The sequence below is a fragment of the Cucumis melo genome, chromosome 5 (assembly GCF_025177605.1).
Source record: "Cucumis melo cultivar AY chromosome 5, USDA_Cmelo_AY_1.0, whole genome shotgun sequence".
NCBI lineage: Eukaryota > Viridiplantae > Streptophyta > Magnoliopsida > Cucurbitales > Cucurbitaceae > Cucumis > Cucumis melo.
The window spans coordinates 3697857-3722683 of NC_066861.1; the positions used below are offsets into that span (position 1 = coordinate 3697857).

At 34.0% G+C, this 24827-nt stretch overlaps 1 protein-coding gene across 1 annotated transcript in view; it reads left to right on the forward strand.

The window, feature by feature from the left end:
• The window catches only part of LOC103491271 (uncharacterized), a 38365-nt gene extending 14041 nt beyond the window's left edge, over nucleotides 1–24324 (forward strand). The window contains exons 2-9 of the mRNA XM_008451149.3: nucleotides 10972–11556; nucleotides 13852–14001; nucleotides 14108–14281; nucleotides 21747–21833; nucleotides 21940–22053; nucleotides 22160–22447; nucleotides 22803–23308; nucleotides 23384–24324. Of these exons, the coding sequence (XP_008449371.2) occupies nucleotides 10992–11556; nucleotides 13852–14001; nucleotides 14108–14281; nucleotides 21747–21833; nucleotides 21940–22053; nucleotides 22160–22447; nucleotides 22803–23308; nucleotides 23384–23998 (2499 nt within the window). The 5' untranslated portion in view covers nucleotides 10972–10991 and the 3' untranslated portion in view covers nucleotides 23999–24324. The remainder of the gene's footprint in view (nucleotides 1–10971; nucleotides 11557–13851; nucleotides 14002–14107; nucleotides 14282–21746; nucleotides 21834–21939; nucleotides 22054–22159; nucleotides 22448–22802; nucleotides 23309–23383) is intronic.
• Nucleotides 24325–24827: the final 503 nt, after the last annotated feature.

The following is a 24827-nucleotide window of genomic DNA, read 5'->3' on the forward strand; positions in this document are numbered from 1 at the left end:
AAACGTAGCAAGATCTGCTGTAGAAGAAAGGGTAGGAACTGGAACCCCGTTGAATCAACTCTTTTCGTAGTTCGATAGTCCCACGCTTGGTAGCATGAAAAGAATCAACTCTTTTCGTAGTTCATATGGTAGATTTCAGACGTAGAAGAAGGGGTCAGAGGCAGGCAAACTAAGCTGCTGCTCAAGCTATTCTTTCGGTTCATTTAAGTTACTTTTCTTGCTTGTTGACATTGTTAAGATAGCAAACTGATAAAAAAGCTCAAAGCCGAGTCAATCAAGAATTTTGTGACTTTTTTCTTTCTAATTTTTTGCATTTTTACTTTTTTATAATCTTCTGCCCTTTTATTCAATGCAATCATCTGATGTTGTCTCATCGGACTACCTTTACCCTAACATGTTGATCAACAAACTCAAGCAAAGAATAACAGCGAAATTCAAAAAAGGAAAAGGAGGCTAAACTCCTTTCTGTTTTCTGTACTTAAGAAATCTTCTGAAAAAAAAGAAAGAAACACGAAACTGAAACTTTCAAAAATTGTGAATTACCTCACTAAGAGAGATAGATGGGATCCTTGTTTGTATTAATATCCTCGGTGTCAAAAATCAGCTTTGGCGCCTCCTCTCTCATCTTTGGGGCATGAATGAAAGAATGATCCCTGTTTCTTCCTCAACGATTGGGTTAGTTTTGCGCCCTTGTTCATTGATTGTTAAGGAAAGATGAGACAAATGGCGTACAAGAAAATTCATACACTTTTCTTTCATTGAATACACCTTTTTGGGCTAGAGATAGCTACTTTCGATCCCTACTCATTCGCACATTTAGGCTTTCAAGAAGGAGAGAAAGAAGAGGGAAAGCCTGTGGGACTGATCTTTATTAAGAAACGACTATGGGTCCGAAGTCCTTGTTTGAGTGGAATGAATGAGTCCTCTACTTTCACACTCTTAACTCCGTGGTTTGAAGGACGGGTTAGTGGAATTTCATGAGAACTCTGAACAGGTTCATATGGATTTTAAACTCCTTCGGAGCGATCATTTTGACTTGTTTATATCTATATTAACCTGTCAAAAGGACCATTAAAAGCAGAAAGCCTATTCGTTGGACTAGTTTAGGCAGTTCGACCAGCTGTGTCAGTCGTTCTGGCTTCAGAAGTTCGCCTTCTTGTGCCAGTTGTTGACATTTCGAAACTAATCATGAAATGATCATTTCTTATATAGAATTACTGAACGAGTCTATGAATATCATACCTATCCGACCCTTTTATTTATCCTATTTCAAGAGCAAAAACCTAGGAAAGATCAAATACCACTACGCCTGCCTATGAAACCCCAAGATCATCGACTTACTCGGCATATGCGGTTCCTTATCGTTCAAGATCCTAATTCAGAGTTCTAGCTCTCCTTCTCTCTAGCTTCCTTACGAGTTCCTTTGCACCTTTGCTCTCATTCTATGATTCAAAATCCATATGCCTCACCATGAATGCATAAAGAAGAAAGTCAATTTTCTGACATGAACTAAAAATAATCCAGGTTTCTTCTTTCTTCTGAGTAAGAAACCCGTGAACATCAAAAGATCGAAAGAAAGGCTTAATGTAATATGAGAAAGGGAATGAGAAAGTGAAAGATCTATCTTTAGGAGCTTCAATTAGTAGAGCCTTCGAAGGTCCTCTGGACTCTGAAATCTACCATATTAATCTTCTTGTACTACTTTAGGGCAAATGCACAAAAATGCACTTTTAGGTATAGGTTCATTCAAGAAAAGAAGAAAAAGAACCCATTTCTTAGATAGAATGGACAAAGAATAGGTTTTGACCCATGGGAATCAGAATTTCTTTCCTCTTGATGCGGTATAAGAGGTCTTGTCTAGGTCATTTCTTTTGCTAGAGAATATGTTGGCAATGATCCTTTTATAGGAAGGGAATCGCTAAGACCAATCATTCCCTAGTCTGCTTATATCCTATTGCTATTATAGATGGGATATTCTTTCTATTATGTGATAGAAGAGGTAATATTGTATCAGTCTAGTCTTAAATCATTCTTTTACTTCCATTCGCTCCTAAAGCTGCAATTCTTCTTTTCACATGGGGCCCTTGATTTTGATTGCAGGATAGAAAGACATATGATGAATTGATTTCTTACCTATGTAACAAGGTTTTTCTTAGTCTCATCTACGATCATAATAATAGATGAATAAAAAACTTTTCATTTCATCTATTTTTTCAATTAGTATTTTGACTTATCCATCCGCGTATCTTTCAAAAGAGAAACTGAGGGAAGTGCTTTATAAACATATGGATCAAAATAATGTATTTCATTTAGCCTCATCATGCTTACTATTTCTAGTGATTCGAAAAAATAGTCAGATTTTTTCGCTTAACTCGCATTGCACCTTAAAGTGAATCAGTCTTTGAAAATCTTTACGAGGAGTATTTGGGCGTAGATTTACGACTATGGAGGTGAACTTTCAAGTTACCTCACGACTGCTCTTATAAAAAGTATGCTTTTTTTTTTTTTAGGAGGAGGGGTTTCCACTAATCCAATCTTGAAAAGGTTCTTAAAGGCCGATAGAAAGCGGGTTAGCGATAACACTATCAGGGAATGAAAAGAGAGATGTTATTGAAGGGAATGAAGTAGTGTCGTCGATTACCCGACCACCTAATAGAAAAGATTAACGAGCATCAAATCTCGGATGAAGAGAAAGAAGACCTATCATTCCCGAATGACGCATCCTTAGACACAACAAAAACAAGAGGTCTAGCAGATTTCAAAGTTAGAAAGTGAAAGCCTACTAACAAGAAAAGAAAGCTTCTATTTTCATGCCATCTTAATAAGTTGCCCACTCCATGCCAAATTCATTGAATTGACAATTCAAAAAAAGAAAGATAATGGTATGATTCAATATATTGTAGAGTTCTTTACCTTGTCAGTTCCATTTCCAATTCTTGGTCATTGAGATTCATGGGCAATACCAATTTAGATTTCAAGGATAGATATTACCTCCCATTTTCCTCATTCAAATCAATTTCAATGATTTCTATTTTTCTATTTGGAATCGTATTTGGTCGAATTCCTATTACTTTGGCTGGATTATTTGTGACCTTTGATTGACAATACAGACGGGGGGATTAATTGGACCTTTGATTAATTAACAGTTCTTTTTTTATTGACCCCTTACTTGCTTTATAGCCTAGAAGACAAGCACTGCTTGAATATGAACGAGCTAACGTTTTTTTTTAGAGACTATCTTTGTTCACTGAGGCAGGAAGAGCTTCAAATATTGGAAACAAACTTGCTGCCTTAGAACCATCGAGCCTAGCCTGCTCGATCCATAGCCCTTGGGAACTCCCTTGTAAAAAGACGAAACTTCCATTCCAACTGCCACCGCAACTTGAGCCCTACCTCATTTCAACTGCAATTGGCTCAAAAGGAGAAAGAAAGGCTACTCTCATGCAATGCTGACTTTTTTTCTTCAATTAAAGGATAGGGTGTACCTTACCACTGAACATGGATTGCCCTTTCTTAACCGCTACGCTATGTTATAGTCATTTTTGTACATTCAATGTACTCTATGGATAGAGGAATACTCTACGCAAATCTAACCCCTTCCCCTGTTCCCGCCTACGTATATGAGAGATTTTCAGAAGTGAACATATTTTTTAGTCGTAGGGTCTAGGGAAAGAATAGGAAAGGTGATTTCACTATATTTTTTACCCTATCATAAGAATCTTTTTTTTTAGTGGTCCGAAGAATAAGAGGAGCTCAATTTCAATGCTCAATTTGGCCCTTTATTTTAGTTTCACCATTTTTGATCGAGGAATCTGTATTTCAGGTTTTCGGAGCCAAGGGGTTGAGACTCGTAATTCGCCTTCTACTCTCGGAGATTTCCCTTTCAGGTTTCCAGATTGAGGAGGGAAAGCACAAGCTAACTATTGTAGGTTAACCTAATCCAAGGGAAAGGAGAATAGAATAGGAACCTATGATATTCGAGATACCTACATCCGAAGGGCTAAGAAGAAGTTGCTTTTGCGGTCATTGCTTTGGACTAACTTGATTACAACGACATTGATTACAACTAAGAATAGGTTGAATTCGAAATTCATTCTCTCAATTCAAGAAAAGAAAAAGATGAATATGGTAGATTAAAAAGTCCTTTGGACTGGTAAAGAACTCTGAATATCGATAGTTGTGTAAATTCTCTCTCTTTTTTTTCTTCTCTTTCTATCTTTCACAAAGAAAATCATAAAGGTCAGAAGATTTCGATGGGTGGAGGACGAGGCTTCGAGCTTAGAGGTTAACTCTGACTTATGTAGTTGAATCATAAAGGTCAGAAGATTTCATTGGGTCAACCCACTCCATGGTAGGATATGAAATATGCTAAAGCTAATTGAATATACTAGCTTTCGAGAGAAGTGATGAATGAAAGAGAATCAACCAAAGATGAAAAATGAAATGAGGTTCAAAAAATATTGGCAAAGAATTCTGATCTTTCTCTTTGTGATCCATTAGGAAAGCTATAACGACTATGAACTAGAAGATGAACAAAAAATATTTGAAAGATTCCTAATTCATGAGAAAATAAGATCGTCTAAGTTGGAGGCTGCCACACTCCAGATCCACGAATAGCCACGGGAAAACACCTTTCACAAGCAAGTATCTTGCTTCCACCTTTCTGAACAACAAGGCGCGGAAGCCTGAGCCTTTCCTATAGGTTATACTTAGTCTTAGCAACCTAAATAAATGTTTTGATTCCTTAGTTGTCGAGCTACTCAAGCTAGGAAGCTAGTATACACACATTTGCTTGATTGTTTTAAGAGAAACTTGATGTCCACCTTGCCCTACCTTTGCAATTTATTGGCTTTTTTGTTGCATTTTGTTAGTTTTTATAAGATTGATATTTAACGATAAAATATGAAAAATAATTGAAAAGAGATATTTTTTTTGTTCCATCTTTCCTATATTAAAACCTTGCAAATTGTGCATTTTTGCTAAGAAACCAATCATCACCTACTTATGCAATTAGGAATAAGACTTCTAGCATGAATCCACTTAAGTATTAAATCGTACACTTGAAATATAGCCCAAAAAGTTAAGAGAACACTTAGATAATTGGCCAGGGTGTGACGGGTGGTATGTATAGGGCCCAGGTACATATTCACTAGGGCATGCTGATCCGCGATTACCAGCGATTCCAACTTTATGTTCCCGAGTTGGGCTCCGTGGGAGGAAGGCAGTTATCAGAAGCAAAGAAAGAGACTGAGGGTCAAAGAATTTGAGAAGTTGACTCTGTTAAGAAAAGAGTTTGACTTATCTCCTATTCAAAAGAGGTTAGAGTTTCAGACACATTCCTTCCCTTTGTAACTGCGGAGTGGGCTCAAATACCGCTACGTAGGTTTCAATCCAAAAACCCTAGGCAAACTTCTTTTCTTGTATTTTTTACAGGATTTTTACGATTCAAAGATTTCTCTGATTTTCTGAGATAACTTGATCCTTCTACCCTGGCTCTTCTTGGATGCAAATTAGAGGAAAAGGAGATTGATTCGATCTCTTTGACAAGAGTCTTTCTACTGAATGAGGATAGACTTTCTTGTCAAAACCAAAAGGGTAATGAGTGAAATGAAAAAGAATTGATTCATCCTTGTTAAGATCTTACCTCGGATCAGAGGGACGGACTAGCCTAAAGCGTCTGATAGAGACGTCAGCCACCTTAAACTATAATGAAAGTGGGGTTATTTTTCTTACTCTGCATAGTGGGTTAACAAATAAGTCTTTCGATCTGCACTGGTTCGAGCTATCCTAGTTGTTCGTCGTTTATTAGATTGTTTAAGAAGAAAAGCTTGCAAGATCTCTTTTACCGCATAGTAGGAGTCTCATATTCTACTCCTGGGACGAGGTTTCTTGCATCCTTCATATTATGCAACATAGTACGTACTTAGTTCACGGGAGTAACGCAAGCTGGGAACAGGATTAAGGTAAGGGGGAGTTCATCATTGTCCTTTCACTAAGAATACCTTTGAAGGACTACACTGCAAGACTGAATATAGAAAGCGGTGCTGAGGTTCAGTCGCACCATCTCTAGTTCTTGGTAATGCCATCTGTCCTTTTGCACCTCATACATCGCCTCCAAGAATTTCTTTGATAAAGAAAGACTATATACTGGTAATTCTGGGGCACGCCTTAAAGTCAAGTCCTCCTCTCCATGTCCACCGTCATCATCTATCGATAACCTGCCTTTAGTTTTCTTCTAGCACTTCATAGTCTTTATGTAGTCTTTCTCGTACACCTATAGAGCAATGTTTGTCTTTATGAGTTGGTATTGCACACGAGCTCCTCTTGAGAACTCTCATTATACCGACCCACGTAACGATCTTGCACATTCATCCATTTCTGACTTGTGAATAGAGAATATTCTTAAACCTTAACTTAGCATAGAAAGAAGAAAAGCGACTACTACTTCTTTAAGAGCAGCCACAACGGGTCTAGCCTCCTTTAACCACTTCAACCATAGAAAGAGCGACTTTCTCTTTTTCCTGTATTTTTTAAGAAGGCTCGATGAGGTAGGTCCCTTGTAGAAATCTGTAAATTCATAGTCTAAAGAGTGGTTCTTGAACTGACATCAGTCCTTCGACCTTTCCCATAAAAAAGATAGAAAAAGACGGGTTTCTGAAGAAACATGTCTGCTTCACATGGGAATTCGTACAAATCAGATTAAGCCTAACGATGCGAAGCGACTAATAACCTACTAAACCTACTAAAAGGATGTTATGTTATAAGAACATAATATATAAAGCATAATAATTCAATGATGAATAGTGGATTTGATACATTGTTATATGAGGGTTCGACTATCCATTGGGGAATGCTTCTGCAATAACTTCAACCCTAACAAGAACCGTGTCATGGGCCCAAAAGAGGGACGAATTATTATGCCCTAGCACTTAGTCGAGTGCCCCGACTTTTCTTTTTCTTCTTTATGGGTGGGAAATGAAATTGACCATTAAAAGAATGAAGAGAAATATGCTTGTATTTAGCTAAGAGCTTTAAGCCTTGTTTCATATTCTTTGAACCTTGTATATTGATAGTAATCCTTTCATTTCTTTTGTTGTGAGACTAATTTGAGATTGATCTATCTGAGATTCATTTCATTATTATGCTTCCTTTATCTGAAATTCACTTTCTTGTTGTTGGACTGAATATAATGGAACTCATTATCTTCTTATGAGACGGATTATGTTAAGCAATTCATTCATGGTCCTAGGCTTAATGAACCTACTATTTAGAGGAAAGTGAATATGGAAGAAGACTGCTCTGAAGAAGCCATCAGACTAAGCTTTTTCCATGAAATGCAGTACCAAAATAGCGATTTCTTCCACTTTTATTATTCACTCTTTCTTTTTTCTTTTTTTTTTTTACTTCAAAATCAACCTATAACCAGCATAAAAAAAAACTCTTTGCATAGGTCTGACTAAACTGGCATTTTCTTCCAACTCTCCTACCGCTTCGTGGGAAGGAAGAAAGAGATTATATTCTATTTTGATGGTTGAACAGGAAAAGTACGATTGGATTTTGTCGGGACTGACGGGGCTCGAATCCGCAACTTTCGCCTTGACAGGGGAGTGCTTTGACCAATTGAACTACAATCCCAAGGTGTCAATTTGCGCTTTGTCTCGCTTTCCGCTTAATGCCTTGCGGAGTAGGTTTTGGCCTAGTAGAAGTTCTCTTCTTTTTATTCCCTCATAAATCATATTAAGGCATAAAGAGTATGCCATAGCTCTAAAGATAGGTGCAAGTTTTAGAAGCCAAGTAATTGGATGAACTTTCTCTTCTTCTTTATGAGACTTTTCTCCTTTCTTCTCTTTATCTTGACTTCTCTTTTCTCACTCTGTGGGCATTGATCTTTTTCTGTAGATATTAGCCTTCTTCATTGATCTCTTTCATAATACTCAGGTCGATCTCTCTTTTTTCGAACCTCTGGTCTTACTTAGCTATTCTTAACTCTGTCTCATTGTAACCTATTCTTTTTAAATAGAAGAGACAGTCGATTCTCATATTTATTCAACCGTAATTTCATCAATTCCTTCATGAGAATTGACCTTAAAGCGTCAGTTGCCCAAAAACTGATCCTGCAAGAAGAAGAGTGACTGTCTGCCAGGGCAGGCTCCGGAAACTTCTCCCGAGACTTCCTTTTTCTTTTTTTCGTCCAGGTGCAAAACTCAAACCTTCCTTGATTTGGACTCTATTTGATAGAAATATCCCTTTCATAAGAGAACTGGGATAAAGCCCTCAAAATATATTCTTTTCTATAGTTGAACCCTTTATAGAATAGGATAGTCTCATCGTCCGACAATAGAGTAGATTTGATAAGGCAAAATGAGAGGACAAATGCAAGATAAAAAGGACGAACATGCCCAGTAAATGAGTACGAAAAGCATCAGTGAAAGACCTAGACCCGTTGAGGAATCCTAATCTATGGAATAATAGGATCTCGACCTTCCCTTTTGTAATGGAAGACTAAATAATAAAGGTAGCCTTCAGAATCAACATATGTGGATTCTCTCTGTCTCGCTGTCGCGATTTTGGAAGATTACTCTATATCGAAATATCTAAGACTTATTAGGTCGGACATCAAAATCTTTCCAGACTAGACTACTAGAAAGCTATCACTTTCATCATATGAAAGGCGAGGCTACGTAAGATAATGGAAATGTATATGACTACTGAGCAAGCGAAAAGACCCCTTGTTCATTAAGGCGGTTAGGAAAGACTACTCCTCTTCATGGAAATAGTGTGCATTAGGTCTTAAGTCCTTTAGGATCTCCTCCCTGATGAGTGAATACTGATTTTGCTTATTCATTCCATTATATTGATCCTTCAGGCCAATTAAAGAATGTCTAAAGCAAATGAAAAGAGAAATCTGCCCTTGAAAGTTCACCTTTTCCCCCTTTCGCTTCCGCCTCGAGCATTGATATTTCCTTCCTAAATATGCCAATATATCATAAAAATATATAAGAGTGGAAAAGCATTGATTTTCAAGGATTTTCCCACCGTACTTTTAGAAGCACGAAACTGCTCCTTTGACTTCTCCTTTATCGCCTTCTAACTATGATTGCCTCCACTGAAGGCTAGGAAAAAGCCTAGTAGAAGGGCTCCTTTGGAGATTTCTTGCCTCCTTGCTCTTATTTATCTCTTTCTCCTTTCTTTAGAAAAACGAATATAGGGGGCGTCTTCTTTTCTTTCAAACCTACTACAAAGATTCAATCATTACGTCGGGGATGGTTATTTCCGACGCATGGATGACGTCTGATATACAAACGTCAGAAATAGTTATTTCCGATGCATAGCTAAGTCGGAGCTGCGGACGTCAGGGATGCCTTGTTGTCGACGCATTGAAAACGTCGATAACGAGGTCATCGGAAGAAGTATATTTCCAAAACCGTGTTGGTGATGCCTCGAGAATTTGTCTCCCGACACATTTCTTCTAACGGTTTTTCAGACGTCTCTTTCTGCATTGTGAACTCAGTTTTCAACGTTATTTACACTTATGCTGACGTTTTTGTGCGTCGGGAGTGGTCCCACTTCTTGTAGTGCTAAATGTAAATTAAATCACATTCATAGTGTCCCCAAAATAAGGTGTCAAACCCTATTCTTATACCTAGATCATTTAGACTATTAACTTAAACTTGATCCACTTTTATGTCACTACATAAAGCTTGAATATTCATATAATAGTCAAGGAACCTTAGTTTATTAGATTTAGGTTACAATGAGCACGTCATTAATTCAATAACAATTTATTGAATCATACCTCAATAACTATAACTTTATTGAATAATATGTGTCTAAAATAAGTTTAGCATTTACAAACTACGAGTTTTAAGATATAATTAAAATCATACTAGAGCTTGCTTTGTTTGAATTGAAAGCTAAGTGTGGAATACAATTGATGTTATTTTAGGATTGCTCCTATACAAAATTTGTTGGAGACAATGAAGAAAAATTAGGATAAAGTTTAGAACGGAGAGAGTAATTTGAATAAACTTCTTCTATTTGAGTGCTTTCGCATTTCATATTTCGAAAAGTCATATCGAAGAACAGAATGGACTATTTTGAAATTACACAGTACATTTAACAATAATAAGGTTCTATTGCTAAATTAATTGTAATGGGTCTTAAATGTAATTAGATAGCTTTTGATTTTGTTTACTTAAGCTTCTAAATTTGCAAAAATGTAATGTAATTACTATTGAAGTTGTTTAATTTACACTTGAAATAATTGAAGGAATAACGTAAATGTCATCCATTATTATTACCCTTTGGAGTCCATCAGTAATGATATCTATAACATTAACAGTAACTATGACATATTCATATTCATATATCTTACTGCAAAGGTAATAGAATTGAGAACAAAAGTTGAAAAATCATTCAAAAGTATCTCAAGCTAATGAGTTCCATGTAATTTTCAAATGCAATCAAATTATTTACTCTCAAACTCTGCAATCCGATTGTTTTTTTTTTTATTAAGATTCAACAATGGACCCACATTATGGAACACTTGTAACACCACAACAAACCTAATTTGATGGATCCCACTTTTCAAAATACATTTATAGGATAATGAGCATTAATTCCTTAATTCAAAACTCAGATAATCTCAAAAGTAGTGTTTGGAACCTCATACATTCTTTCCACTTACCAAACCAACGTAACCCTCGCACTCTTCATTTGCTTTATTCTGATTTGTTTATCATGCTAAATTGTATGTACGATATAAGCATTTGCTTTTCCTTGTCTTGAAGCTAACACTTTAAGAAAGTTGTCAGTTCACTCTAACTTAAACTGAGGAGGTAGATTCATAACTTGATATTCAAGTTCAAAAATGGAATCCACTTACACTTCCCCCATAAAATAATAATCAGTCATAAAATATGTCTTAATTCAAGCAACACTTACCAAAGTGTTTTTCTTTTATATAAAAAGGGACGAACGGATGGTAAGATATGTACAATATAATGGAGCCCTCAAGAAAAGAGAGGAATTGGAAAGAGATGGAGGAGTTGGAAAGCCTGAAGAAATCCCTGTTTAAGAACGCCATGAAAGGAAAATGGAAAGAAGTGGTGGAGAAATATGCGATGGATAGTCGAGCCCGGGACATGAAAATCACAAAGCGTGGAGACACGGTGTTGCATGTGGCAGTGTGCGATGGGCAAGTTGGGGTAGTGGAGGAGCTGATGAGAATTATATCAGGGGAGGAAAAGAAAGGAGGGGAGGAGAATAATAGTAAGAGAGTGGTTCGAATTGCGAACCATAAGAGTGCCACGGCACTGCACCTAGCGGCGACGCTCGGGAACGTGAAAATGTGTTATGATATAGCAAGTGTGGACCATTCTTTGGTGGGGATTAGGAACAATGAAGGGGAGACGCCGCTCTTCTTGGCGGCTTTGCATGGTAACAAAGATGCTTTTCTTTGCCTTCACTCATTCTGTGCTCACACAGAGGATCGTTGTAGAAGATCTAAAGATGGTCAAACCATTCTTCATTGTGCCATTATGGGTGATTTTTTCGGTCAGTTACATTATTCTCGTCATCTACTTTTAATTTTTTTTCTTTTTTAATTATGGTAAAATGAACAAAAATATTTACGATATATAACAACATTTCAATCATTGATAAATATTGATAGACTTCTATTAATTAGTGTTTATATATCAATGTTTATTATTGATAAAATTTAAAATTTTACTATATTTTGTAAATATTTCAATAGTTTGTCTTCAAGCAAACATGGGATAACAAATTCGGTCTTTCACTAAAATTTTGAATGGTTGTTTTTCTTTCTTATTTTTCTTTCATTTTGTTTGATAACTATTTGACTATTTTTATTATTTTCATGTTTATTTTAATCTTTATCAAGCAAAGATTTTGATTATTGCGATGTATAACAGTTTTATAGTTAATAATTAACTATATAGCAACCTTTTTAGTGCAATGCAAATCTAATAAATTTTATCGGTGGTAGAGTCGATCAATTGTCTTCCATTCATGGTAGATTTAGGATGTGTTTGGGAGTGATAGTTGAAGTAGTGATTTTTTTAAAAGAAAAATTAGGTAAAATTGATTTTTAAACAACAAATTTATGTTTGGTTTTCAAAACTTAAAGTGATTTTCAAATGTCTAAAAGTGATTTTAAATTATTATGTTTGGTTTTAAATGTGATATTAAAATTACAAAGTTAGTAAGAAAGGTATTTTATATTTGAAAAATAATAAATTTGACAAAATATAAAAAAATATAAAAAAATTTCAGATTCTATCTATGATAGACACCCATATATTTCTATCATATAGATAATAATAGAAGTCTATCGGTGTCTATCATTAATTGAATACAAAATTTTACTATATTTCGTAAATATTTTAGTTTATTTTTCTATATTTAAAAATGTCCTATCTAAATTCATCAATTTATTTGTTTTTAATATTTTTTTAATAGTTTTAAGGCTGAAATTTCGTCCTAAATCTATATGACAACAGGAGTTTTAAAAAAGTTCAATGATATGAGAAAAATGGTTTGGTTGATTCTCACTCAATCACCAAAACAAAAATCACTTGCTTAGTGATAGTTCAAAAATCAAATTAAAGTGACCTTTTACTTTTTGAAAATTCAATTTTTTTTTTTTTTTGGGATTTGTAAAAGATTATATTTTTGATAAAATATTTACAAAATATAGAAAATTTAATACTCTATCAATTATAGAATTGATAGCTCTTGATATGCTTCTATTGATAGATAGTAATAAAAGTCTATCGGTGTTTATTTATTGATAAATTATCCAAAATTTTGTTATATGTTGTTAAATATTTTAGTTTGTTTTACTATATTTAAAAATGTATTTTTTATTTTCTTGTTGACATGATTATTTTAGAGGAAAATGATTTTAACAATGCCAAAAGGATCTAAGTAATGTGAAAATCATACTCGCTCTTAGAATTGGATCTAAATTTTAATACCTTTACAAATTCTTTTACGTTGTATTATATCTACAAATATTTTGAGTTTGATTGCTATATTTGCAATTAATTTAATAGTAAAATATTAAAATTATTCACAAAATATAATAAAATCTATTAAACCTACTCTAATCCATTTAATATTTTTTATATATTTGTAAATAGGTTCTTTCTCTTATTATTCATAACAACTTCTCTTTCTAACGTTAGAAAGCTGACCAATTCAGAATATAATTTAAAGTTAATTTGACATTCATTATATGACATGTGTTGAGTTGGTAAATTTGAAAGGAGTTAAAAGATTTTAACTAAATAATTTTAGATTTATTATCTTATGGTAAAATAAATTAAAATATTTTTAAAAATTATAAAAAATATCACAATTTTTTACTATAGACTACATTTGTCTTAGTCTATTTGTATCTTAGACATCGATAATAGTTTATCGTGATCTATTACAAATAGATTGTGATATTTTCTTGTATTTGTAGATATTTTTTGAAATTTTGTAATGTAAAATAATTTTCTTTAATTAGAGTCGGTCATAGTGTTTGTAGGCTTAATTTTCAAAAATTAAAATTCATAATCTAAAGTGCTACGAAAGAGGGGACATTAATTAGTTTTAAGAATTTGTTCTTATTTTTTGAATTGACTAATAATTCAATCAAGCCTTTTAAGAACCGCGAAAACCATGGTAAAAATTAAGACTCCTTCCTTGTTGATGCATTATTATTAAATTTGTAAGATAGTGTGTTAAACATATATGTAGACACATACACAACTTTTCAATTCTTATACATTACATTAAGATCTCAATTAGTTAATTAATGAATGAATTGTAATTAAACAGAACTAGCACTTCATATCATAAGACTATACAAGGAGTTGGTGAACTATGTGAATGTGCAAGGTTACACACCTCTCCATCTTTTAGCCACCAAGCCTTCAGCTTTTAAAAGTGGAACCCACTTAGGAAGATGGAAGATGATTGTTTATCATTGTAAGTATATGTATATATATATTTCTATCTAATCACACCCTTCTTCTATGGCTAGCTATGTCCAGCAATAATACATCATATAATATGGTTTGTACGATGGAATTAGGTATATTTGTGGACGAAGTGAAGATTGATCCAAAGTCATTTCTTCGTGCTTTGCCGACAAAGCCGCTATCGCTACACCCACGATCGAACCCAAATAATAATGAGAAATTTTATCCACCCAACTACACTACATGTGCCAACTTCTTCAACTTTTTGTGGAAAGGAATTCTAATGGGTTAGTAATTTTTCTTTTTCTCTTTTCTCAATCCACAACATATAATATTCCTCCATTTTAACCATACATGCATGTTAGCCCAAATTCTTTGTAAATTACTTAAGATGGCAATGTTGGTTGAGAAATTTGTATTTCATATAATTTTTAAGGTAGTGTTTGGACACTTGATTGTTTATTACCATCCTCTATAAATTATAATAGTCTATATTTAGGGTACATGTTATTTTAGTTTGGATAGAAAATGGTAAACATTTTACGAACGTTGTAAACGGCCTTCATTGAACAATTAAGGTTGATATATAAATCATTAAGCATAATTTTTTTTTTTTTTGGTGCATTTGGAGCTGCACACCTACCTTTTGTACGATTCTCCATTAGCAATAGAGATCTAATGAAAAAATGTATTTAAAAGGAAAATTCAAATTGTGATTCTATAGGTTGGATTAAACTAAATTTTCTATGTAGTACACCTTGTGTTAAAATATATACAAATACTAACTAGTCCACAATATGTCATTAGTGCGTGAATTAGACTTTTCTAGAGTTATGTTGAAGGATATAAATAAATATCTCAAAATAAAAAAGTTAAAAATATTATAGAATTTCTTTAGATAAGGATGAAATAATAACAAGCTAAAATAGTTAGAATTCTAGAGATTACTTTTGCTTAGGCTTCTAAGGCTTCTAGGATTCCACGCCTATAAATAGAATGTGTATTGATCCTTATCTGTGAACTAAACAAGCAAGTAAAGAGGGTAAGAAAGAGTGCAAGAGAGTTAGAGAGAAAATGTGAATGAAAAGAGAGTAAGTGTTTTGTGAGTAAAAGAGTACTCTCTTTTTAAGAAAAGTTTTTCTTTCGAGTGAGTGTCTCTTTTGTGTCAATTTCTTTAAGCGGTATTTGAGCCAAGCTAGCTTAACTTGTTGTGGTAGAGCTCTTGAAGATCAAATACAATTTGAGACTATGAAACTTAATTGTTGTCTGGAAAAAAGCTACTTGTTGAGTGCATTCATTATTACATGATGATGGAAGATCAGACCCTTCAAATTATTGGAAGAATTAAGAAGCTCAACATTCATAATTACAAAACATGGCCCATAAGCATGAACCCGTATCTCCAAGGCCAAGATTTACGGGATATGGTAGGAGATACTAAAGTTAACCCACTTGAGGAAGTTGTTGCTTTGAAGAACTAGAATGTCCAGGCAGGCAAGGTCATGTTTGCAATCAAAACTACAGTTGATGAAATGTTGGATCGCATTACTATTGTTGAGATGCCAAAGAAAGCATGGGACACATAGTGTACCTCACTTTTCTTGAAGAAAAATGATACAAGATTGTAGCTTCTAGAGAATGAGCTCTTGTCAATTGCTCAAAGCGAGATGACTATCAATAAATACGTCATCAAGGTAAAAGCTCTATATCATGAAATCTGTGAATTAGATTCTACTTCTATTATTTGAGAATTAAGAATAAGAAGAATTATTATCCATTGTCTTAAACCTAAATTTAAAAGCTTTATTGCTCCTATTCAAGGTTGGGAAATGTAACCTTCTTTAGTTGTCCTATAAAATATGCTTCCCAGTCAAGAATTGCAAAAGGCCACAATAAAGAAAAATAATAAAGAAGCACTCTTTATTGGCTAAAGAAAAGGTCATTTAAAATATCAAAATAAAGTAGGATCAAAAGAAGATGAAGGACTCGAAAACGACCCTAAGTAGGGGGAGTTGGTAAAAATGATCGACAATATGCATGACCATAATAAAAAAGGATGAATTTTACAATTATGGATAGATAGGTCATAATGCTAAAGAATGTCATAAATAGAAAAGACAGCAGAAAGCATAGCTGTCACCTCCTAAGTTGAGAGCATTAGTGAAGAAGAATGGGGTACAGATGTATGCTTTGCAAGAATAGATCCCAACCTCCAGTTGACATCCAGTCGATGAAGAAGGAAATGTTGACTATCCATGCAAAAGAGGTAAATTATGAAAATGATTGGATTATTGATTTTGGTTGCTCTAACCTCAGGACGGAAGATACCAAGAAGCTGCAAAACACATTATAGTACAAAAGAAACCAATTTATTGTAACCGCAATCATCTTGAAGTTGTCAATAGCCCACATTAGCAAAACTATGTGCCTAGAGTAAAGAAGAATTTGGTGTCAATATCTCAATTGACATCTATAGGCAACTTTGTTGTGTTTGGACCTGATGATGTCAAGGTGTACTATAATCTTAAAGTTAGTGGTATACCATTGTTGGAAGGACAAACGATGAACTTCATTTATGCTATGTCAGTAGAGGTTTCCTATGTGAACAAGACATTGAAGAATGAAACAACGGATTTCTGACATGCAAGACTTGGTCTTCTTAGCTATAACAAATTGAAGACAGTGATAAACAACTCTATGCCTAAGAAGTTGTCACAACTTGATATAAGAGAAAACGTGGTCTATGCTAGTTTTAGTATTGTAAGGCACATCAACTATTATTAAAGGAGTTCAAATCCAAATAAAAACAACTACTGGAGTCGGTGCATTCAAACGTATTTGGTCTTGTCCAGCAATCTTCACTTAATAGAATGTGCTACATGGTGACCTTTATTAATGACTTCTCGAGACATGCTTGTGTGTTCTTTATGAAAGGAGAAGTCTAAAACAATTATAAAATTTAAGGAATCCAAAGAATAATTTGAAAGTGAATTAGGAAAGAGAATTACATGTCTACTTCTAGATAACGAAGAAGAATATATGTCAAATGAATTCTCTCAATACTTGCAAAAGTATAAGATATGTCATCAATTAACGTGTTCAAACAGTCTACAACAAAATGGAATGGCAAAAAGGAAAAATAAACATCTTTCAGATTATGATACATAACATGCTACATGCAAGTAAAATCCCATAAAAAATTTAGGCTAAGTGCATAAGAACAACGACCCATGTGGTTGATAGACTTCCCCAACAAATGTTTGTATTTAATGTTTGGATTTAAGTCACCTTATGAAAGTTGTTGAATATCAAGCCAATAGTTAGACACTTTCGAGTCTTTAATTTTGTATGTTATATATTCGTACCAAATCATCTAAGAAGCAAGTATGACAAGAAAGCAATCGATGCTTCTTTATTGGATATGAAAACTAAAAGAAGGTGGAGATGTGTTGATCCTACCAATTGGATGATGCTATACATCAATGATTGTTATATGTGATGAAGCATCACAATGGTGGACACCAAAATTAGAAAAGACAATCAAAGATGAGAAGTCTTTCAAAGAAGGATCAAAAGAAGAGATAAGTCAAGTGCAATAGGGCTCCAACAAACGGTCAAGAAGAAAATGACCAAGACAAAGCAAAAAGTCTTTGGTAAAGCAGAGTACACGAGAACCACAATTACAGAGATAGATCATAATAGAAAACGAAATTCCAGGTATGTAGATGTGCACAGTTAGTAACACTTGAAGAGTCAGCAACATACAAAAAAGCGTCACAAAATTTCCAATGGAGAAAAGCCATGGAAGAAGAAGTTGACGCATTAAGAAAGAATCTTACGTGGGACTTGGTACCAAAGCATAAAGATGTTAAACCAATATTATGCAAATGGGTTTACAAAGTTAAAACTCGAGCATATGGAAGACAGAGAGATACAAAGCTTGATTGTTGGCTTGAGGGTCTTCTCAACAGCGTGGCTTAGACTCTAATGAGACGTTTTATCTAGTGAAAAGCACTAGTTGCTAGTAAGAATTGGAAGTTATGACAAATGGATGTTAAGGATTCTTTCTTAGATGAAGAGTTGGATCAAAAAATATATATGGAGCAACCAAAAGGATTTGAGGATGAAGCTCATCGTGACTATGCTTGCAAGCTAAGAAAGACTTTATATGGCTTGAAGCAAGCACCAAAGGCTTGGTATGAAGAAATTGCAAAATTTCTGGTTGAAAGTGGCTATGTAGTAGCTCTAACATATTTTGATTTATATGTCAAAGCTCAAAACTCAAAGGTCACAATCATATTAGTCTATATGGATGATCTAATCATAACAAGAAACCAAATGGAAGAAGTTTGACAAATAAAGTAGAATCTATTAGTCCGATTTGAAATGAAAGAGCTTGGACGACTAGAGCACTTCCTTGGACTAGAAGTGGAGTGCTCAAAGAAAAGGTTGTTCCTTGAACAACAGAAGTATGTAAAAGATCTTTTGCAAAAGTATGACATGAGTGACTGCAAGCAAATATCCACACTGATGGAGGCTAACAAAAAATTTTGTATGCATGAAAGTAAAGATCTTGCAGACCTAACAATGTACCATTAGTTGGTAGGTAGTTTGATCTACCTTACCTAAACAAGACCCCATATCTTATATTCTGTCGGAGTTGTAAGTCGTTATATGCAGAACCCAAAGATGCATCATCTCGATGTAGTTTGAAGAATTCTAAGTTATCTTAAAGGAACAATGTATATGCCTTTCTATATAATAAAGGGGAAGACCGCAAGTTATACAATGTTGATTATGTAAGGGATCACAGTACACAAAGATCTACTACTGGTTACTTGTTTAAACTTGGGTGTGCAACAATTTCTTGGTGTATAGCAAAAGACAACCAACAATTGCATTATCTACCACAGAAGCAGAGAATAGAGCAACTATTATGGCAACACAAGAGAATATATGGATAAAGCAACTAATGAAGGATTTGCACCAAGAGATTAACTTTATATTGTGACAACCTATTGATCTGCAATTCACTTAGTTGAGAATCCTGATTTCCATGCAAGGACTAAGCATGTGGAGGTACACTATCACTTCATTGATGAATGGTACTTCAAGAGGAAATTAAGATGATGCCAATAAGAGAGAAGATCAAATTGCAAATATACTTACACAAAATGATTACTTGCAACCAAGCATGCAAAGTTAATTGAGCAACTCGGGATGATTGAAAGACCCAAGATAGTTAGTGTTGAAGGGGAGTATTAAAATATATACCAACACTAACTTGTCTAGAATAGTTTCTTGAAGTATCCACAATATGTCATTAGTGTGTGAATTAGACTTTTCTAGAGTTACGTTGAAGGATGTAAATAAATATCTCAAAATAAAAAATGTACAAATATCCTAGATTTTTTCAAATTAAAAAAAAAATCTAACTTAAGTGCAATAGACTCCAACAGAAGATCAAGAAGAAAATGATAAAGATGAAGAAGAACAATTAGGAACACAAAATCCTTGGCAAAGTGAAGTACACAAGAACCACAATTATAGAGATACCAGAATAAGAAAACCAAATTCCAGACATGTAAATGTGCAGCGTTAGCAACATTTGAAGAGCTAAAAACATACGAAAAGGCGTCACAAAAGATATAATGGAGAAAATCCATGGAAGAAGTTGGTGCATTAAGAAAGAATCGTACGTGGGACTTCATACCAAAGCCTAAAGATGTTAAATCCATATTATGTAAATGGGTTTTACAAAGTTAAAACTCGAGACGATGGAAAGATTGAGAGATACGAAGCTTGACAGATGGCTCGAGGGTTTTCTAAACAATATGACCTAGACTCTATAAAACGTTTAGTTTAGTAGGAAAGCTCACCATTGTTCAAGTTTTATTGACACTAGCTGCTAGTAAGAATTGGAAGTTATGGAAAATGGATGTTAAAAACACTTTCTTAGATGGAGAGTTGGATTGAAAAATATATATGGAGCAACCAAAAGGATTTGAGGATGAAGCTCATCATGACTATGTCTACAAGCTAAGAAAGACTTTATATGGCTTGAAGTAAGCACCAAAGACTTGGGTATGGAAAATTTTCAAAATTTCTTGTTGAAAGTGGTTATCCAGTAGCTCTAGCAGATTCCAGCTTATGTCTCAAAGCTTAAAACTCAAAGGTCACAATCATATTAGTCTATCTAGATGATCTATTCATAACAGAAGATCAAATGGAATAAGTTTGACAAATAAAGTAGAATCTACTAATCTGATTTGAAATGAAAGAGCCTAGAAAACTAAAGCATTTCCTTAGACCTAGAGGTGGAATGCTCAAAGAAAAGGTTATTCCTTTAACAACAGAAGTATGTAAAAGATCTTTTGCAGAAGTATGACATGAGTGACTGCAAGCCAATATCCATGCTGATGGAGGTTAACAAAAGTTTTGTATGCATGAAAGTAAAGATCTTGCAGACCTAACAATGTACTATCAGTTGGTAGGTAGTTTGATCTACCTTACCTTAACAAAACCCCATATCTCATATTTTGTCGGAGTCGTAAGTCGTTACATGCAGAATCCGAAGAAGCCTTATCTCGAAGCAGTCTAGATCAGAATTTTGAAGTTATCTCAAAGGAATAATATATATGCCCTTCTATATAAGAAAGGGGAAAACTAGAAGTTAGAAGGCTTATGCAATAATGCTGATCATGTAGGGGATCATGATACATGAAGACAACTACTGGTTACTTGTTTAAACTTTGTTGTGCAACAATTTCTTGGTGTAGCAAGAGACAACCAAAAGTTGCATTATCTACCATAGAAGTAGAGTATAGAGCAACAGCTATGGCAACACAAGAGAATATGTGGATAAAGTAACTAATGAAGGATTTGCACCAATAGATTAATCATGCAGTAACTTTATATTGTGACAACCTATCTGCAATTCGCTTAGCTGAGAATCCAGTCTTCCATGCAAGGACTAAGCATGTGAAGGTACACAATCACTAAATTGATGAAGGGTACTTCAAGAGGAAATTGAGATGACGCCAATAAGACAAAAGATCAAATTGCAAAACTATTTACAAAAGGATTACTTGCAACCAAGCATGCAAAGTTTCTTCAACAACCGAGGATTATTGAAAGACCCAGGATAGTCAGTGTTGAAAGGGAGTATTAAAATATATACTAACACTAACTCGTCTGGAATAGTTTTTTGAAGTATCCACAATATGTCATTAGTGTGTGAATTAAAATTTTTCTACAGTTATGTTGAAGGACGTAAATAAATATCTCAAAATTAAAACTAGAAATACCTTAAGAATTTTTTAGGTTAAGGAATTCAAAATTATTCTTTTAGATAAGGACGAAATAATAACTACCTAGAATAGTTAGAATTCTATAGAAATCTTTTACTTGAGCTTCAAGAATTTCATGCCTATAAATAGAAGGTGTGATCCTCAATTGTGAACCAGCAAGCAAGTAAAGAGTGGAAATAAAAATGGAAGAGAGTCATAGAGAAACTTTGAGTGAAAAGTAAATGAATACTTTGGAAGTATCTTTATAAAATTTCTTAATCTTTCAATTGAGTTGTTGGATGGGCATGTATATATTTGTATATAATTTTGATTTCTGTTGTAATTGAAGTGGATACATAAAGTTTGGAACTCGTTTTCTTTTTAGAAACCATAAGCAGCTTTTGAATCTACATCTAAATTACTATGTGGTTATCTCATTGTGTTTTGGATCCTTTGTATGCAGTGTGTTCTGTGGGAAAGACAAAGAAAACCCAAAACAACAATGAAGCTAAAGAGAGTACAAACGATGCAGAGAATCCTCATCAAAAAGGTTTGAAAAATCTAACATCAAATTTGGAATTTTAGGTTGAGTCGTGAATTTTCAAATTTAATATTATAATATAAACTCACTTGTATATATATTAAAATCATTACAGAGGATGATTCAACGGTGAAACATTATGAGCTTGCAATTTTCCCAGAAAATTATGCAACTTGCTTCAACTTTCTCAAATTGATCTCCAAGGCCTTGCTCATATTCATGGGACTAGGTATATATAAAATTATGATTTGAAGAAATTTCGTTGTTTGTTAATACAAGAAAAATTCGAATGTTTTCAATTTAATATATATGTATGCAAATATGAATTGATTAAGGATCTAGAGGACTAAAGAAGATTGAGGAGAAAAAGAAGAAGCACATGTGGTCATTCCAAGTTATGAACAAACTTCTAGAATGTGCTTCAATGTATGAATATGATGACAATGGAAGTACACCAAAGGAAACTCCAAAAGGGGAAGAAACACAACCTTATACCATTGCTGATGACAATGTCACATTTGATGATAGTAACATCTCCCAACATGGAGTACACCCTCCACATCAACAACCACCAAACATCATCCCTGGCCTCCACAACAATAACATTATCGACCAGGATCACGGTATGAATGTTGATATTACTTTATTGAATTGTGTTGTGTTATTTACAAACTTTAGATGAAATGTGGTTATTGGTAATCTAAATGTTTGTCTTTCTATGCCTTGAAAATGAATTTGGTTAATCCTATACCATAAACATACATGATTTACGGTGATATTATTCATGTATACCAATGTTATATTAGATTTTGATTTACAATTCGTATATTTGAAAACATGAAAAGAGGAAAATCCAAATAACTAAAGTTGTTACAAATTTGCAAATATGAGAAGTTTTTCTCATAATATTTAAGGTATCAATCAAAGTGAGTAAAGATAAACGATAGTATATGTGATTTATTTCATGTCAAATGACAGTAGCAGAAAACAAAGAAGAAGCAACGACAACAATCACTATAGAATCGAAGTCCAGCATTGGTGACAAAATCCTAAAACATTTTCCAATAACCATTGGAGACAAGAAAGGGAACAAGAAACTGATTCTCAAAGCAACAACAGCAACAAGAATAAATACATGGGAAAAAACAGAGGGTCGTCATCAAAATAGGCAAGAAACACCAGTATTGATAGCAGCAAAGAATGGAGTAGTTGAAATGGTGGAGAAAATTTTGCACTTATTTCCTGTGGCAATTCATGATACTAATTCAGAGCAAAAGAACATTGTTCTGTTGGCTGTGGAGAATAGGCATCCTCATATTTATGAACTATTGCTTCGTAGAAATATTCTAAGAGAAAGTGCTTTTAGAATGGTGGATTCTCAAGGAAATAGTGCTTTGCATCTTGCAGCAAAGCTTGGTGATCATAAGCCTTGGCTTATCCCGGGTGCTGCCTTGCAAATGCAATGGGAACTTAAATGGTATCAGGTAGTTAAAATTACTTCTTTTCTGCTTTTTCCTACTGTTATCAATTCCAAAGTATATAACACCAATTTGTGACAGTTTGTGAAGGGATCCATGCCAGCAAACTTCTTCCCCACCTACAACAAAGAAGGAAAGACTTCAAAAGTAATGTTTTGTGAGACACATTGTGATCTAGTAAGAAGTGGAGAAGAATGGCTAACAAACACCGCAGAATCCTGTTCTTTAGTAGCTGCCCTAATTGCAACCGTTGCCTTCGCCACCTCCGCCACCGTCCCAGGTGGAAACGATCAAAACAAAGGCATACCATTACTCCATGGGAGACCAGCCTTCAATGTTTTTGCCATAGCATCACTCATTGCTCTTTGTTGTTCAGTCACTTCTTTAGTAATGTTCCTCTCAATATTGACCTCAAGATTTCAAGCAAAGGACTTTGGAGGCAATCTTCCCACAAAGCTATTACTGGGATTGTCATCTCTTTTTGTGTCAATTGCAGCAATGTTGGTTTCATTTTGTGCGGGACATTACTTTGTGCTTAGTGATAAGCTTCAATATGCTGCATTGCCTGTGTATGCAGTGACATGCTTGCCAGTGACATTGTTTGCTATAGCACAATTTCCTTTGTATGTGGATCTTGTGTGGGCTACTATCAAGAAAGTCCCAACAAGAAGCTATTCAGCCATCTCACCAACATAGGGCTCTTTTCTCCAAGTCAGGTTGGATTTTGGAAAGGAAACTACTTAGGTGCATTAAGAATCTCACTAACAATTTTTTTCTTACTTTTTGTTTTGAAATATTTTCTTTAGTTTTGTGTGTATTTGATGGGTGGCAAGATGTATCACATCACTCAAACTTTTTACGAGCTACCTTCTTCTATATATATATATATATATATATATATATATATATATATATAAACATGTTTTGTAATTCCTACGAAGTGGGTATTTTCTGTATGTTTTTTTCTCTAATGAAATGATTCAATTCTTAGTTAAATTATAAGATAATGAACTTATGCTTCACGTAAGTGTTTCACAAAATTTACTTCTTCAATCTATTAAACTCAGTGTGTTATCCTGACATGAATTTATTTATTTATTTATTTAAGGACATGAATTTATTTATTTATTTATTTATTTACGGAAAAATTTTATAAATATAGCAAATTATTAAAATATTTACGGTATATTAACAAAACTCATAAAGTTAGTTATCTTTTAAATATTCAGGTTTGTCCTTCCGTCTTTCTTCTCCTCTACGATTTTTTTCTATCGTCTTTCTTTCTTTCTTTTTTTTTCATTGTCTTTCTTCTTTTCCTCTTTTTTTTACATTGTCTAGATTTGGATAACCAAATCAAAAAAATTAAAAAATATATTTTAACTAACAATCGAGTACCAAAGAATTTTGAAAAAACAAACAATCGTGTAAACAAATATAAACGGTTGTATACCAAATTTTGAAAAAAAAAAACGTTATCCTGACATGAACTTGGCTTCACTATGCTTCACAAAAGTGTTTCACAAAT